This window comes from Pocillopora damicornis, chromosome 7 (genome assembly GCF_964200805.1).
Source record: "Pocillopora damicornis chromosome 7, jaPocDami1.2, whole genome shotgun sequence".
Lineage (NCBI taxonomy): Eukaryota > Metazoa > Cnidaria > Anthozoa > Scleractinia > Pocilloporidae > Pocillopora > Pocillopora damicornis.
The window spans coordinates 12,324,206-12,340,102 of record NC_142676.1 but is presented as its reverse complement, the minus strand read 5'-3'; the positions used below and the strand labels follow the sequence as shown (position 1 = coordinate 12,340,102).

At 36.7% G+C, this 15,897-nt stretch overlaps 1 protein-coding gene across 1 annotated transcript; it reads left to right on the top strand.

The window, feature by feature from the left end:
- Positions 1-3,169: 3,169 nt before the first annotated feature.
- LOC113668354 (uncharacterized) lies at positions 3,170-15,565 on the top strand. Its single transcript, XM_027184241.2, has 13 exons — positions 3,170-3,364; positions 6,029-6,194; positions 7,021-7,198; positions 7,818-8,017; positions 9,314-9,365; positions 9,934-10,133; positions 11,127-11,236; positions 11,605-11,635; positions 12,505-12,550; positions 13,077-13,182; positions 13,710-13,767; positions 13,917-13,974; positions 14,253-15,565. Exons 1-13 carry the CDS (start codon positions 3,360-3,362, stop codon positions 14,282-14,284), a joined length of 1,242 nt encoding a protein of 413 aa, XP_027040042.2. The 5' UTR covers positions 3,170-3,359; the 3' UTR covers positions 14,285-15,565.
- The last annotated feature ends 332 nt before the right edge of the window (positions 15,566-15,897 follow it).

Genomic DNA, 15,897 nt, shown 5'->3' with positions numbered 1-15,897 from the left:
TATCGCTTTCGTACCTATTGCAAACATACAGTCAAAATGAACGTAATGTGACATTGCATTTACCGCTGGTTAAAATTCAGTTTACTGTTTCGTTTAATAAATAGGCGTTGCCTCGTGTTGACAGATTTATTCGATGACAAGAATCGTGATTGACATTAATTCAATAGATTGATTTAAAAGCGTTAGATTATTATGTTTAAGTCAGTTTTTCAGCAGAATCGAAGTGAGAAAGAAGTTATTTTGTTATCGTTTTTCTGTCTCTAAATCCGCTTACCTGGAGAATCTGCTAACCCGTAAAGTGAGACTGTTGTAACGACCCGCCACAGAAGTAAGTTTATATTGAAGTTTTTGAATTTAGTTACAAGATAAAGACTTGATTTGCGTTTGTTCTAATTGCGAATTATAAATGTATTTCTTTTAGATCGAATAATTATTAAAGCTTGGCTTAATATTATACGGTTTGTGGTGGTCATTTGATCTAACCAGTTCCGAGTAAGGAAACATTTACTAAAAACGGTTTGACCACAGAAGTATTCTAACGTATCTAGAACAGTGGTATGCTTTTATTTCTTATAGTTTTAAAACAGTTAGGAAGAAACCCGGGTAGCTCGAGTCCGAGACTATGAACTGCTTAAACAATAGATATACAAATATCGCGAAAAGAAACAGAAAGGAATTGTCAAAATCATTCAACTTGATGGGCTCCTGGGAAGTCAGTGATAACAAATTATTATTGGCCATACTTGCTAACAAATTTTTAGATTACAGATTTCTGTTTTTCGTTGGAAAGGATTGATCAAATTGCTTGTTGATCACTTTCTTATTGCATCGCAATAGACATAGTGTCACTCCCTTAGGCTTTGGTCGAACCACCCACCACTAACCTTTGAAGAAGATTGCGTGATTTTCCTCGACCAATCACAGAGTGAAGTTAAACAATTAAAGTCAGTGCGATAACAGATTATTTTCGACGCTCAACTGAAAGTTTCTATAATGAAACTATAGTTACCAAATGAAAAGTTTTGAAAGGACATACAATCGGTCAGTTTTATGAAGAGCATTTCCACGTACTCAGTCATAGTCTGAACGGGAACCTCTTGCATGAGAACACAGCTCCACGACTCCCGGACATAAACACAATTAAAGAGGTTGAAATCGACATTTGAAGAGGTGGATGTATTTTTTTTGAGGAGAAATTGTTTTTAAGTTCTAGATTAAAAAAAAAAAAAAATTGCTGACCACAAACACTCCAGGCATCAGTGTCGACATGGGTAGCAGTGAGCAAAGAGCTATCGCATTGCTAAATTCCTATTAATTCGTTTTCTTTGTCTAAATTTTTAGTCAGCCTGTCGTTGGTATCAAGGGGGTAAGTTTCTAAAGAAATTGTGGTGCAGCGTCGGTGGGAGAGTATAACAGGTAATTTAGTGTTAACAACTGAGTTGCAACGTAAATTGGGCACCATAAAGAGTTTGAAGACTGACATTTCGAGCGTTAGCCCTTCGTCAATCGTTCTAACGAAGGGCTAACGCTCGAAATGTCAGCCTCTTTATGGTGCCCAATTTACGTTTTCAACTCAGTTGTTAACACAAGATTACCTGTCGTTGGTATCGTTTAGCATAGTGTGTTTATATCATTGTGGCTCGAAAAGTGCCTGAAGAAATTTTAATTATCATTGTGAGACCGTGATAATAAATCTCTACATAGGCTGTGCCTCGCTTCGGAAATGGTAAGTACTAGCGTTGTACCCACAGCTTCCTCGGCCAAGAGGTTGTACATTTTTTATACGATAGGATCTGGGTACGAGACTAGGTAAGCACATTCAGAGAAGGAAGTAGTTCTGGCAATCTTGGCTTTGAATTTTAACGTTGCGGCGAGTTTGATAAAATCTGAAAAGTGCTACAAAGTACACCATGATGATTGCCGAAGAAGTGGGGAATGAGGCAGAAAACTTCACTGGAAACAGTTCGAAAGCATAAATATTGACTTCTGCTTATAAAAGGATTTCTGGTTCGCTAACCACTACACAGGGGTGCTTTTCTCTTTGGTTAAAGATCTAATTGAAAAAGTCCCAAGTAGTCGCAGTCACCTTAAAGTTAAATTTACAGGTTTATTGGCTGTAATCAATGGCGCATTATGATATGAGAAGACAGTTGCTATTTTCTTAAAACAGCTTTGGTGCCTGCGACACGAATAACGACAGATTCGTAATAATAATATTTAATATTTATATAGCGCAAATTAACATACAGGAGGATATTATCAAATGCGCTAATTCAAGTCGGTTCGACTCACGATCTAAAAAGTAGAGGCCCTCTTACATGGGCTGCCTCGTGGCGCCAGGATCTTGGTGTTTCGTAAATAACTAGCTAACGGAATTAATTTGCTATAGTCATGAGAAGTGATTCTGTTTAAAAAAAAAAACTTCCGCGAGGTTTTCAAAGTAGTAGGGTTTGAGAGGAGAAATACTCTCTCGTAGGATCTACTATTCTTGTTCCAACCCTCTGTTTCACACTTTTAGCAACTCATTTGTATTTCTTGTGCAGCTTAAGTAGGAACCGTTATGCTGGTGCATTTTCCGCCGGCCTGGGAACAATGCTTGCCACAATTAAATTATGAGATGAACTTTGCTGTCTAGTACCATATCTGACATCACAATCATCTACTTTATGAAAAATTCTATACACTCTTTAACTTCTATTTTAATGTTGTTATAAAAATATTAAGTTGCAATTGAATTTTCCTGGTCTATTTCCGTCTTGTGCTTCGGCGTCGCAAAGGTCACACGGGTTCGATCTTGTCGCAGCCTGTATTTTTTCCTTTTTGTTTCAGACTATAATAATTTTTTGCGAATTATCTCGGGAGATCATTAATAGCGTGAAATAGTCCTTCTGTAAAATGTGCTCGAGTTATCTGTTGGTGAGCTTAAAATCAGCTCACAACAAGAAGTCGCTAGGTCTTTGACAGCCTACCAACCCAGGTAGAGGAAGATTGGGGAATAGTCTGATGACGTCTTACGGCGGCAATGGCGGCGTCGTGAAGGTGGGCACATCCGGTGGAATACACCACAAGGTGAAAGCTCTTCCAGCTTCCTTGTTGCTCGACTTTCGGAAGTAAACGTTCAGACCTAGTCTCTGTCGAATGGTTGCGAGAATTTTCGATCCAGGAAATATCTTTCGAAGGATCGTCTTTGGACTGAATTGTCTTGATTCAGCGGCAGAACGCCGTGGGTGCGGTGATTTGGAAACAAACTAGCCTCAATTTTTTCAATCAGTCATCATTTTTTGAATTACGATCGTTCTGTAACATATCAGATCATTGAATTGACGTGAAACGATTATTGCCGATCGTCCTATTTCAATATGAGGTAAGTATGCTTTATTTTATTGATTTTGATCCCCTTTTAACACGACATGACAGACGATCGAAAGCCTGTTGAGCATTCATGAGGACTGACTCTACCGCCGCGATGAAATCGGCTTAAAATTACAATATTCTAACTCTTATGTTTGTATTTTATTCATTTGTGTTTCCCACTGGTTTGTAGCCCGTTACCTCTGCTCTTGTTATTTTCCGTTAAACAATCGAATAATCTACCTTGCAATATTTCGTTGGTAATTGAATGATACTGCATTGGTATTTCGAACTTTTAATCGCTTCGAAAACATTGAGTTAAAATGTCGCGTTTGTGTTATTTTCCCCTGGACTTCAGTGCCCCTGGGGCAGTATTTTTGTAAACTATAAAGAAGTGATCTAGTAGGGGGTTATAAGGAAGTGATCTTAAGGAATATTTCTGCGTCTTGATGCTCTACATTTTGTGGGATTACTTGACTGTTGACTTTTATTGGATCAATGCACGGTTCGAATAAGCTATAACATGTGTCTTGCGTAGAAGCATGTCTACATGTAAACCAGCTGAAATTTTGTCTTATTCTAGAAGTGTTTATCATTCGATGAAAGCAAATGTAAATATATTTTTCACTTTTGGTCATGTTCATTCGTCCAAACCGCTGAAATTGAAAGTTACATTTGTGAAAGCGAGATATTTGTTTTCTTGGTCGATGTTGGTATTTCAGGTATTGAGTTTCAATTTTGTCAATGCACTTCTCGGCAAATCTTGTAATCTATATTTCATAAACTTGTCAGTGTTCGTTTGGCGGCCTTTCGGAGTTATATTGCAAAGATGAAGGTCAATCAAACTGCGAATTTGTAAACATGTATACTACGCACAGGTTGTATGTTGTAGTGCAGGTTTCTGCGACAAATTCTTTAGACAATGCAACGATCAAATCCCCACAAAAAAGCGAGTTCTTGAGAACTTGCTGAAACGTTGCGGTAATTTTTTGCAGTAATTAACCCCTCGTTCCTTTCTATGAATACATCGTTTTATTTTGGAGCATACGGGTTTCATGTCACGGGGATAATTATAGTACCTGGTCGTACTTGAACTAGTGTGAAAACCAAACAAGACTGTTTGCAGGCTCTAGCGCATAAAATGCTCTGTTTGTCTGTGTAAACAATGTCGAAAGACTTGACGTTGACGAGTTTCAGAAGATAGTACTTAAGATTTTCAAAGTATACGACTTTCTAAAGATATATTGATCAGTTCGATGTAATTAGCTGGTAGATACCATAATTAGATTGTTCTATCCCGCGCGTGTATTTAGGTAATAAATATACTGTAACATATAAATACTTTAGTTTCCTCAGTACTACCAAATCTCTCTCCTAAATTTTCATTTTCCAGTGTAATTGACTGAATGATGTCTTTGATTAAATAATGTATACACATTGAGAGTTCAACTATTTGCATTGACAATATACACATTTGCACTTGTGAACAAATTTGATAATTTTATGAATGAGGGGTATTTCTTTGGCATTGGAATATTGATGACCAATTATTTGCTTACGTGTTGGATCAAATCTCCCTGACTAGTGTTTTTTCCTGATAGGACAGTTGCCAAAATAAATATTTTCGTTTTCTAACTATGTTAGATCATGACTCTGGAGATTAAATAGGACTCTCTTTCCTGATTGCAACATCACATGAATATCAACACCAGTGCCCTTCAATGTCTTTTGAAGTATAGGCTTGAAACAATATAGTTATTTACTGGGTATGAGGTCCGTTCAAGTATTCAAGTATGAAGGGAAAGTGACTGTTTTATGATTCCAGCCTGCTAAGATGTGTCTGAATGAAAAAACAAAATTTGTTATTTTCTCCCGGTGTTGTTCTGTCTTTATACAGAATTTGTTTGTGTCGATGCCAAAGACCAATTCTTTTCCACTCCTATAATAAAATAATAAGGAAATTATCAGTAAGTTTCCTTGTTGTTGCATTATTAGTGAAGGTTAATTTAAAGGGATAATAATTATTACTAGTAAAAGTTTGCTATATAGTTTAAAAGATGATAAAGAGGAGTAAACAAGTTTCCTAGACTATAATAATGCTTCAGTGAAGACTCAGTTTGGGAGGCTATACTTTAGTATATTATATTAGTGTTTTCATTTATCTGAGAGTTAGGTTCAGTTGTCTTCTGTATAGGTTTAGTTCATGGGGTGGATACATACATACAGATAGTACAGCATGGAAAACAAACTGTATCTAGAACTATTTTTATCAAACTATTGTTATGGAATATTTAGTGAGTAAACCCCTTCAGGCAGCTGGTATGTCAGCTGATAATGTTTGGGGCTGAAACATGAGGCAAAATGTGAAATTTTGAGGACAATCTTTCAGCTGAGGTTATTATTAGCTGACATACCAGAAAGCCACTATCACTGGACTCTAAAAGATTAGTTTGTTTTCTTTCATTTAAAAGTGTAAAGATGTAAAAGTGAAACTCTTGAGCTGGCTTTTTTCTACTGGCCAATGATACTGGCTCAAGGCTGAAACATGTAGGCATGGTATTACAAGTTGGTGGATCTACAAATGTATCTGTTACTCAGCTGTTATTGAAACCCCAGTCTGAGAATCTAAATACTAGATTAAAAAGGTCTTCAAAAGATTATTACTTTTCTTTTTCAGCGAACAATCCATTGCTCAGGCACGGGCATCTGTAATGCTCTACAACAATGACAGAAAAGAATGGGAACACTCTGGAGGATCATCAGGGCTCTCCAGAGTTAATGTTTATCATCATCCAGTCAACAATACATACAGAATAGTTGGGAGAAAAGTACAAGATCATACGGTATGTTGTGAGGTTAAAACATCACTGTTGGTGACTGTCTGTAAAAGTATGTGCACAGTGTAAATGCTACAATGGAACATGTTTTTTTTTCATGGGAAATGGGGTACCCCCTTTGGTACAATCTCCCAGTTATTCCCCCAATTCCCTACAAAGGGGGGATTGAGACCATCAAATTAATTTTTTTATTGCCCCAGCTAGATCTTGGACCATGCTTCTTGATGAAGTTTTGGGTGCCCCTTTCCTTGGTACCATTTCCCTTTTATTCCCTGTATTACTCCCCCCCTCCCAAGGGAACATGGTAGCTTACTCCAGCAAATCAATTACCTATTCACTAAGTTATATCTAGGACCAGGCCTGTTAGCATGTAATGGGTTGTCCCTTTTTTTGATACCGTTTTCAAGTACATTTCCTCATTCCCATGAAAGGAACCCATCCCAGGCTGGGACTTCAAATTTCTCTGAGGGAACAAATGATGTTGATTTGCCATTCATTAGAGTACATAATGATGGTAGTTACCAGAAAATTTGGCCTGTGGTCTGTAAGCTTTTGTATGGAAGTTTTTCATCTATGTGTACCTACTGGTCTTTACTTATTAGCCCTCTGGGTAGTATTTTTCTAATTTAGCCCTTGAATTCATGAACTTTGCCTCTGAAAAGTATGCAAATGTGGGTACAAAAAATTTTAAATTAAAAATCAAATGAGCAGCTTTCAGTAACATCTGGTCTGGGAATGAATTCAAAGTTACTTTGCTGTTGCAGTTGTACTGCATTGTATCCTGGAATTCAATCTACACTTCTAATAACTTGGGCCAATTTTGAAATTACAGGTTGTTATAAACTGTGCATTAGCAAAAGGATTAAAATACAATGAAGCTACTCCAACTTTTCATCAATGGAGAGATCAGAGACAGGTGTATGGTTTGAATTTTCCAAGCAAAGAAGATGCACAAGTTTTTGGGTCAGCTGTGAACACTGCCTTGGAAAACCTCAAGAGTGGTGGCACTGGTATGTCAAAAGAAAGTTAAAACTAATGAATTTTATATTCAGTCACCTTTTGAATATTGTACCTAAATTTCGAGCACACCAAGGGGAAATTTAACTTGTTTTAAAGAAGGCTCTCAGATAGATAAACTGCTTGAGTTGGAGTGTTAAAATGGCAGAAGGCATTGTCATTTCATGCCCAGCAGGGACTCTTCATACTCAGCTAACTGGTACCCAAATTTGGACAATTTGTACCCAGTTTGTGCCAGTCTGTACTTTATGCACTGGTTGATTCATACTCTTCCGAACATTCTGTGACCATAACCAAAGTTAATGCATGTTGATTGTTGTGAACAACAATTGGTTAAAGGTCAAGCAAGTAAGATACAATTAAAGTTCTGTTGAGTGTACATATGACCTTCTTAGCCCCAGTAAAAACTGAATTGGTGCCTCATGCAATGCAAGTATGATTTTTCCCTTTGTAATTAACAGTAAAAAGTAACTGATGTCGCTTTATACCTAACATGGAAAACATAGCTTGGCATGAATTGACTGAGTACAAAACATATTTGGGTACACACTGACTGGTAAGCCTACAAGAAAATTTTTGTGATGATAATAAGTGTTGTCTATTGGTTCACAGCTGGACTTTCTCACCAGCCGCCCATGGTGCCCCAACAACAGCCCCAGTATACAAACAGCAGTAGGGGTATTGATCATGATGAAGTGGTGAATCGAGACCACTTTGATGGACATGACCAATATTCACGAGGGAAGGTCTCCTCAGAAAACAGATCTCACCGCCCTCAGTATGATGCACCTCGTGAAACAGAAAGCCCTAATGTAAGTATACCTTTTGGCTATAGTAGTCTGTTCTCACCTGTTTAACACTTTGACCCCAAGGAGTAGCCAACGTCTAATTTCTCTATGAAATATCACCCCTGAATCACATGATAACGTCAGGAGAATGAAGAAGCTCTGATTTGTTAATCCAATTCTCTATGTCAGTGGGAAATGTATTGCAAACAGTGTGGTAAATAAAAATGCATATTTATGGGTGTAAATGGTTAATAAGGTTTGAATGGTTGGCTTCCTCTTGAACCACAGATTACTCTATCACTTCACTAAGGTGATTTATTTTTTCTAAGATAGAAGGCTTACAACTAAAATCAAGCAATCATATTTCTTTTATCTTTTATCCTACGAAAGTCAATATTTTCCCAGTAATGGACTAGGCATTGTTTGAAATGATCTTGCATGACTTTCCAAAACATTTGAAAATTAAAATAGCACACCATTTAGAAGATTTTCTGTTAAATATGCTATAAACTACAGAGTGCATAGCCAAAAATTGCCATTTTGACCAGGACTGTGAATCAGAAGAGAAGTCTCATGAAAGCATTAAAAAAGAAATTTGCTGTTTACAAATATAATTCTAACAAAGCTTGCATGTGATGTGCTGGGAAAATGTTAGACCTCATTCTTCTCTATATGGACATCTGGAGGCATTGTGGCCCAATGGTTAGGAAGCTGGGCTTGTAATCTGGACCCAGTTGTATACAGGGGGGTAGCACTATCCAAAGGATAAATCACTATCCAGCAGATAAGTTATTACAAAATGTATAGTGTTATTGAATGGATACAGCTTTGTCTGGTGGATAGCCTTATCCAACCTCCAAACAACTAGGGTGTGATAGTTCCTATTTCCAGTCCTCTGTTGTGCTTTGTACATACAGCCTACTGGTCTGCCTCCAGGCAGTCAGGATTTTTATACACTATGTTTATTTACAGTGACTGATTCAATTTATTAGTATTGGCCCTGAAAAGTGCTATCAGGTGTGTTCAATTAAGTATACATGCATACACACACTTCTTTGCCCAGCCCATCTGTTAAGGTCTCGTGCAGATATTTTCCTCTGTTGGCAGCTTGGTTAGCACTTTTCTCTACATACCGTGATTACATTGGCTAGAAATCAAATCGAACTTATCAACCAGTAGATAATGGTCTGTAATTAATTTAAATGGTGCATTTAAGGTGAAAATATCAACATATTGGCTTAGTTTTCCAAAATAACATGGTAACATGAAGAGTGTTCTTTGCTGAAGCTACATTGTATATTTTCATATTTGTTTCACCAGTCAAGCACTATTTCCTTGTCAACATCTCCTGGACCACAGTCGCCACCACAGAGTAGGTTATAAATTTGGAATTTCTACACACTTGCAAGAGTTTTTCTATAGAAAACAGAAAGCCCTAATTTAAGTAGTATCTCTGGGCAATAGTGGTCTGTTGTTTCAATTAAGGCGTTAACTCCCATGAGTGACCAAGACAGAATTTCTCCTGACCATATCAATGTAACATTAAGCAGACAAGGGATGAGAATAATGAAAAATATCCATGAGGGGAATATTACTTAAAATTGGATACCAAATTCTCTGAGCTAAAATTGTAAGGATTTTACAGAAGACAGTAAGGAGAATTACTAATGAAATCTTGAAAGTGAGAGGGTTAAGGGGCTTCCCTTCAAAGCGATAAGGTGAAATATGTCCTTGTTGCTGTCCTCTTGAGGGAAGACCTTCAAGCTAATAGTGAACAGCATGCAAGTAGGAAAAAAAACTGGTGATTGGCTTTTCACAGGAGTATCAAACTAGTGAGAGAAATGCTAGATGAAATACAATAAAGTAGGTATCAATTCTTGCTTTTGTATAAATGGTAAACAGAGTTAATCATTTTCCTGTTGTGTTGATCTGTTTGGCAGATGTACCCCAGGCACCTCCTGTCCCATCAGCTCCACCTGCTCCCCCAGCACCCCCTGCTCCACCTGCTCCCCCAGCAGCTCCTCCTGTTCCTGGTGGGGGACCTCCTGCACCACCTCCTCCTCCTCCTACACCTAGTGGTGGAGGTGGAGGCTCATTAGCAGATCAGATTGCAGCTGCAAAATTGAAGAAGGCAGCTAAGGTAAGATTATGGAGGTTATGTACCTTGTTCATGCAATAGTAAATGTGGAAAGATGTTTTTCGTCTTGTCACAAGGGTGGGACAAAGAAAAAAATTCTGAGTCCCCATAAGGAATCAAACCTCAGACCTTCGGATGCTGCACTCCGATGCTCTACCACTGAGCCACAGAGACTCTATGGTAAGCAAGGTCTGTTATGAATTTCATATGACACACTTCCTTAATACTGCTAGGATCAGCAATGTCGGTAGCATCATGTTTGTAAATAGAATACTTGAGAGATGGTAAGTTTTGAGCTTGGTAAATAGAAAGATGTTTTTTGTCTTGCCATGAGTGTGGGACAAAGAAAAAAACTTGAACTTTGTAATAGACCTTGCTCACAGTAGAGTCTCTGTGGCTTAGTGGTAGAGCATTGGAACACAGAATCCGAAGGTCTGAGGTTAGATTCCACATGGGGACTCAGAATTTTTCTTTGTTCCATGCTCGTGACAAGATGAAAAACATCTTTCTATTTCTCTACTGAACTCAAAACTTACCATCTCTCTTATTCTATTTAAAAAAAGTAAATGCATTGAATGTTCAAGAAAAGGGAAAAATTTTGAACAACCTCATTCTATAGATGCCATTTAATGCAAAAAAGAGAAAAACTTCTGTTCCTCTTGCATACACTGTGTTAAATCTTACTGCAAAAAACCAAAAGTTGAATATACTTTTATCAAGTGAGGGAAAATCAAGTAAATTTCATCTCCTGGATAAATTTCATTTGGTTTATGTTCAAAAAGGACTGCTTTTACCTTAAGTTATTTTTAATTTTGGATTGCATGCAATTGAACCTACATTTATTCTAAACTTTAATGTTTGGAGAGGAACTGGAACCATGTGCAATCCAGGAGGAGGGGAAAGATCCAGAATCAAACATCTCCAGATTTCAGATTCCTAGCTGAAGTTACTGATTTTATTGACAAATTTGATGTTTACTTCTATGTTATTGTGTAGGCTGAAAATGAAAGTCCGAGAACTGAACGAGCTAATTCAACAAGTCGAAGTAAGTCCATAGGTGGGGGAATGGACATGATGGCAGAAATGCAAAGAAAGTTGGCTGCAAGGTGTGAGAGATTCAATCAATTGTTGTTATGCAATTCTGGGAGATTTGGTGGCTCAGTGATCTGCATGATTGTGCAACTCCATAGCTGGAGATTTGAGTTCTAGCTCTGGCCAAGTTACTGTGCTGTATTCTTGAGCAAGGCATTTGACTTTCACAGTACTTCTCCACCCAGGGGTATAAATGGGTTCCAGTGCATTACATTCAGTTGAAAAAACGCAGTATCCTATTTTAGTTGATAATGATTTTAAATTTATAGTTCCAGGTAAATAAAACCTTTACCCAGATGCAGCATTAATTGTATTGTACAAGTTGTTTTCCATCCCTACATTACACAAACTGTAATAAACATGACATGCACTTTTGTCATAGGAAAGCCAAAGAGGAGGGAAGAGAAATCGAGGTAAGATTTTTCAACGCTTTAAGGGTGTTCCATCTTAAGCACTATTTTCATTGTCACATCTTTCATCTGTTAAGATCTCAGTATCGATTTTCTTTACTGTTTGTCATATGTTTATCAAATTTTTTGTTTTAGAAAAGGTTTTAAATCAAACAATATCCTTGGGTGAATATTTTTCATGCTTGACAATGTACTCATCTGTTGAATCTGTAAGGAGTCGAGTTGGCCAAGAGGTTTGGGTTTGACCTGGGGTGGGTAATTTTGTTGTCTTCTTGGGCAAGACACTTTACTCTCACTGTTCCTCTCCTAACATATGACAGTAAACAAGTACCAGTGAACTACCAGAAAAACTTTGCAAAATTCTGGATAGGTGGGGGGGGGGGGGGGGGGTGGAGGGGGTTGGTAGCTTATAATGGACTTATATCCCATGCAAGTGGAGAAGTGACTCCAAGTCATGTCTTACTTTGGAAACCAAGATAAGGTCTGATACCAGGTGGGGCAGTTATGGCTCCAGAGGCAACTAATTTTTTTAAGCATTCAATTAATGCATGTTATTTTCCTCCATTTCACTTGAGTTAGTAATTGCAACAACAACAAACACAATGATAACAATATTTATTTTCCTTAACAATCCCAACCCGCAAAATGGTGAAGCTAACCAAGGGGGGAGCAAAATAAAGAGACACAACAGATTAACACAGAGGAGTTATGAGAGGAAAATGTACAAATTGTCGTGAAAATTTTAATCAGGGTCATTGATTCCATAAAATTTTTTGTTTGATAATCCTGCAGTGACTGTAAACCTTACTTGCTGCCGACTCCAATATGGCTTTGAATTTGTTTACCTGTTTAATTTTATGTTTAATTTTTAGCCTGTCAGAGAGGAAACTGAGGCAAGAACAGAAAGAGCACCTGCTGGTAAGTATTCAACATTTTTGATGTCTCATTATCTGTTATAGCTAAGCCTTCAAAAGATACTTTTGGACATGAGCCTGGAAAACTGAATGTAGTAGACAAAGTCAAGACATACATGTAATCTTTCTTGCTGAAATGATACCTAAAGTCTTCTTTCATGGTTTGATAAACTCTCTTTGGTTTTCTTTCCTGGACAAAGCTCTTGAGAGAAATTGATTTTAGTAGATGGTGCGAGAATATTGTATAAAGTGACATACTGTAAAATGGGAGATTTATTTTTTCATTGTTCTTATTCTATAATGTTTGCTGTTCCACCTTGTTCAATTTTTCAGCACTTGAAACATTTTCCTACATCAAGTCACATCTCATTTTTCAATCATGGAAATTTTTTTTAAAATTTTCGATGGTCTTACATACGTGGTTAAAATTATATTAAGGGATTAGGAATTTCGTTGAGACAAGTTTCTCTATAAGGTGTTATTCCAATTTTAGTTTGTTGACTTATGCTTTATTTTTATGACACTACTAGCACCTCGCACCACTGTAAGCAATCCACCCCCAGCTCCGGCATTTGGAAACAACAACATTAAACCAAACTTCTCGTCAATAGGGAAACCAACAAGTAATGGTGCCAGGTAAGGGTGGTCTTAATCAAGGAATGTTGAGAAAAATATTCAAGCTGTGAAAGGTGGAAATATTCTTTTTGGATGAGAGACTTAATATGGGCTCCATGAATTATGAAGGTTTCAACAAGTAACATGAAACTTGATAGTTTGGTTTAATTAGCTGAGTTAATTGGCCAGTTTCTAAAGCTGATGTTTTGATGGTTAGCCCTTCATTAGAGTGAAGTGCTAATGTTCCTAATTAGATGAAAGTCTATAAGCCCTGTTAATCCAAATTTTGACAAAATTCAAGATAAAGGTAAAGCTTCATGACTTTGTGTACTTCATCTCATTACGTTGGAGAGAAATTTTTCCCCTGACAAGAAATCTTGTCTGCCAGTTATTGTTGTTGATATTTCAATTATTTTAAATGCAGTTGTGTGGCATTTACAAGATCAATCTAAGCTTGAGGTTTGAATTACTCAAGTTTATTTATACCATGAAAAGACAACTTTGAGAGCAAAAATCACTGAGTTTTAAATTGTTCTTTTGGTTTGCAGGAAAAACAGCAAGTCAGAATCCCCCTTAAGTAATGATCAGCTTGAAGAATTAAAATCGGTAGGATTATTTTTGTGATATTCTAATGGTTAAAATGGAAAGCTAGAGCATAATTTATATATTGCATTTCTATCTCAAGATTTCCAATACACAGTTGTATTTTGCTGGAAATTGACCCTGTATATTAACTTTGTATGTTTCTCATATAGGAATTACTTGCTGAATTTAAACAGGAATTGGATACTGCCAAGAGAGAGATAATTGAAGGTTAGTGGTTTAAAAGGAGGGCAAAAAAGGAAATGAAAGGAAAAATAAAAGACTTACTTCCCTATGGCTACTTAGAAATTTTCAGGCTTTAGTATATTTTGCATGGATAAAAATTGCAAAAAATAACTCTGGAGCTGTGTTTCTCTTGCTAAACAAAAGTCGCATGCTAAAAACTTAGTTCATTATTGCAGCATGTACTTTAAGCCATTTTAATTTTTTTTGTGACCGTAAGTTCTTTGCAATTTTGGTGAAAATGTTTCTCTTTTCTCCTCTCGCAGCTGTAAGACAAGAAATTGCTCGCCTTCGGTGAGTGGGTGTGGAACTAGTGTACCAATCCAGAAGCCACTAAAATAATTAGGAAACTCCTGATTGATGGAAAGAATAACTTTATGTATTTGTTCCTTTTGCTGACATCATAATAAAGATTTGGGATATAAATGAAATTATACACAGTTGGCTCTGGAAGTACAGTTTTAATTGGCAAATGAAACAAATGACTTGTGAAGGTGTGTTATAACCCTTCTTAATAAAAGGACATTTTTAAACAATAGGGTTCATTAGCCCCTCAACAAATTTGTAATAAATATTGCATGAATGTGATGCAATGATTAATCATCAGGGCAGAGCTGTGCAAACATGATTACCAGTAGCTCTTATTTAGATAGAATGATGCATTGTGTTTGTATCTAGTTATACCAGAATTTACATAAATTAACTTTGATTAATTATGCTGGTTACACATCACCTCAAGAGTGACAAGTTCTTACTAGATTTATTTGTTTTGGGGAATTCATAATCTGCTCCATAATTCATTTGTTTTCAAAATCTGAAGTGTAATATTCACAAGTATTTTTTTTGAACGCTACCACTTCAAGATTGGTTGAAAAATACTGTAACTGTTTTGATTTAGAATGGGCTACTGTAGGGAATTAAACAAAATGACCTCTTAAGGTGTTTCATGAAAATTTTGCAGAATTTAATTTTAGCTGAATTTGGCAGATAGTCCTTAATTCAGAGATACTCAGAAGGAAAATCGCACAGTTTACTACCTCAAAACTGACTACCTGCTTCAAATGAAAACAAAGTGAGATTTATTTCCTAGTTAGTGGTCTGTTACTTAAACAGAAAATCACAAGATTGGTTCCCGGGGAAATTTCATTCATTTGGAATAACAAAGGCTTGAGTTTTCATTGCATACCTTGTTTAACATGACAGTCTCTTACCAATCTCTGAGACAAATTTATCTTAAGTTTTCCAACAACTGGCACCACTGCTCTCCATGCAACCTTTGGGAGCTCTTCATAGAGGACATTAGAAATTGCCTTAATAAAGAATTACCAATCTGCAAACTATAACTCTCAAAGTTTTCATGAAAAGTGCACCATAACATAACTGAATACAAGGAGGACTATGTGTGATATGTGCTTCAGGAGTAAAAAGTTATGAGAGGCATAGTTTTAATTCCTTGTTTTTTTTAATTTAAGTTAAGTTTAGCAGCTTAGTATACTAAATCCCTGCTGTATATTAAAAGTAATTACTCATTGCTGCTGCAATTTGTTTACATGAAGGAGTAAAGTTTGAGTTAATTTGTTGTTTGGCTCCTGAAAGCTTTATTTTTTATCTCTCTCTTTTTTTAATCTCTAGTCTTTAAGTGAAAGGTGGCATAAACTTTCCAGCAAAGTGAGGGAAAAAATAATGAAGGCTTCCCTCTACAAGTACTTTCACATTTCTTTTTGCTTGGAAAATGCCATTTAATTTTTTCATTAAAGTATCTTGACCCTTAATTCGTTAGTAAACGTGGTGTTTTGTAACCCTCTACACCTTAACTTCAGTACTGTATTCTCCATATACTGGTCCCTATACATTCCTCAAGCTAACAAGGAGAATTTGTTTTACAATCAAGTGCACTTTTGTTGGTGATCA

Coding starts and splice junctions, on each gene's coding strand:
- LOC113668354 (XM_027184241.2), top strand. Junction 10,134..11,126: donor AATTGAAGAAGGCAGCTAAG/GTAAGATTATGG, acceptor GTTATTGTGTAG/GCTGAAAATGAAAGTCCGAG. Junction 12,551..13,076: donor AACAGAAAGAGCACCTGCTG/GTAAGTATTCAA, acceptor TGACACTACTAG/CACCTCGCACCACTGTAAGC.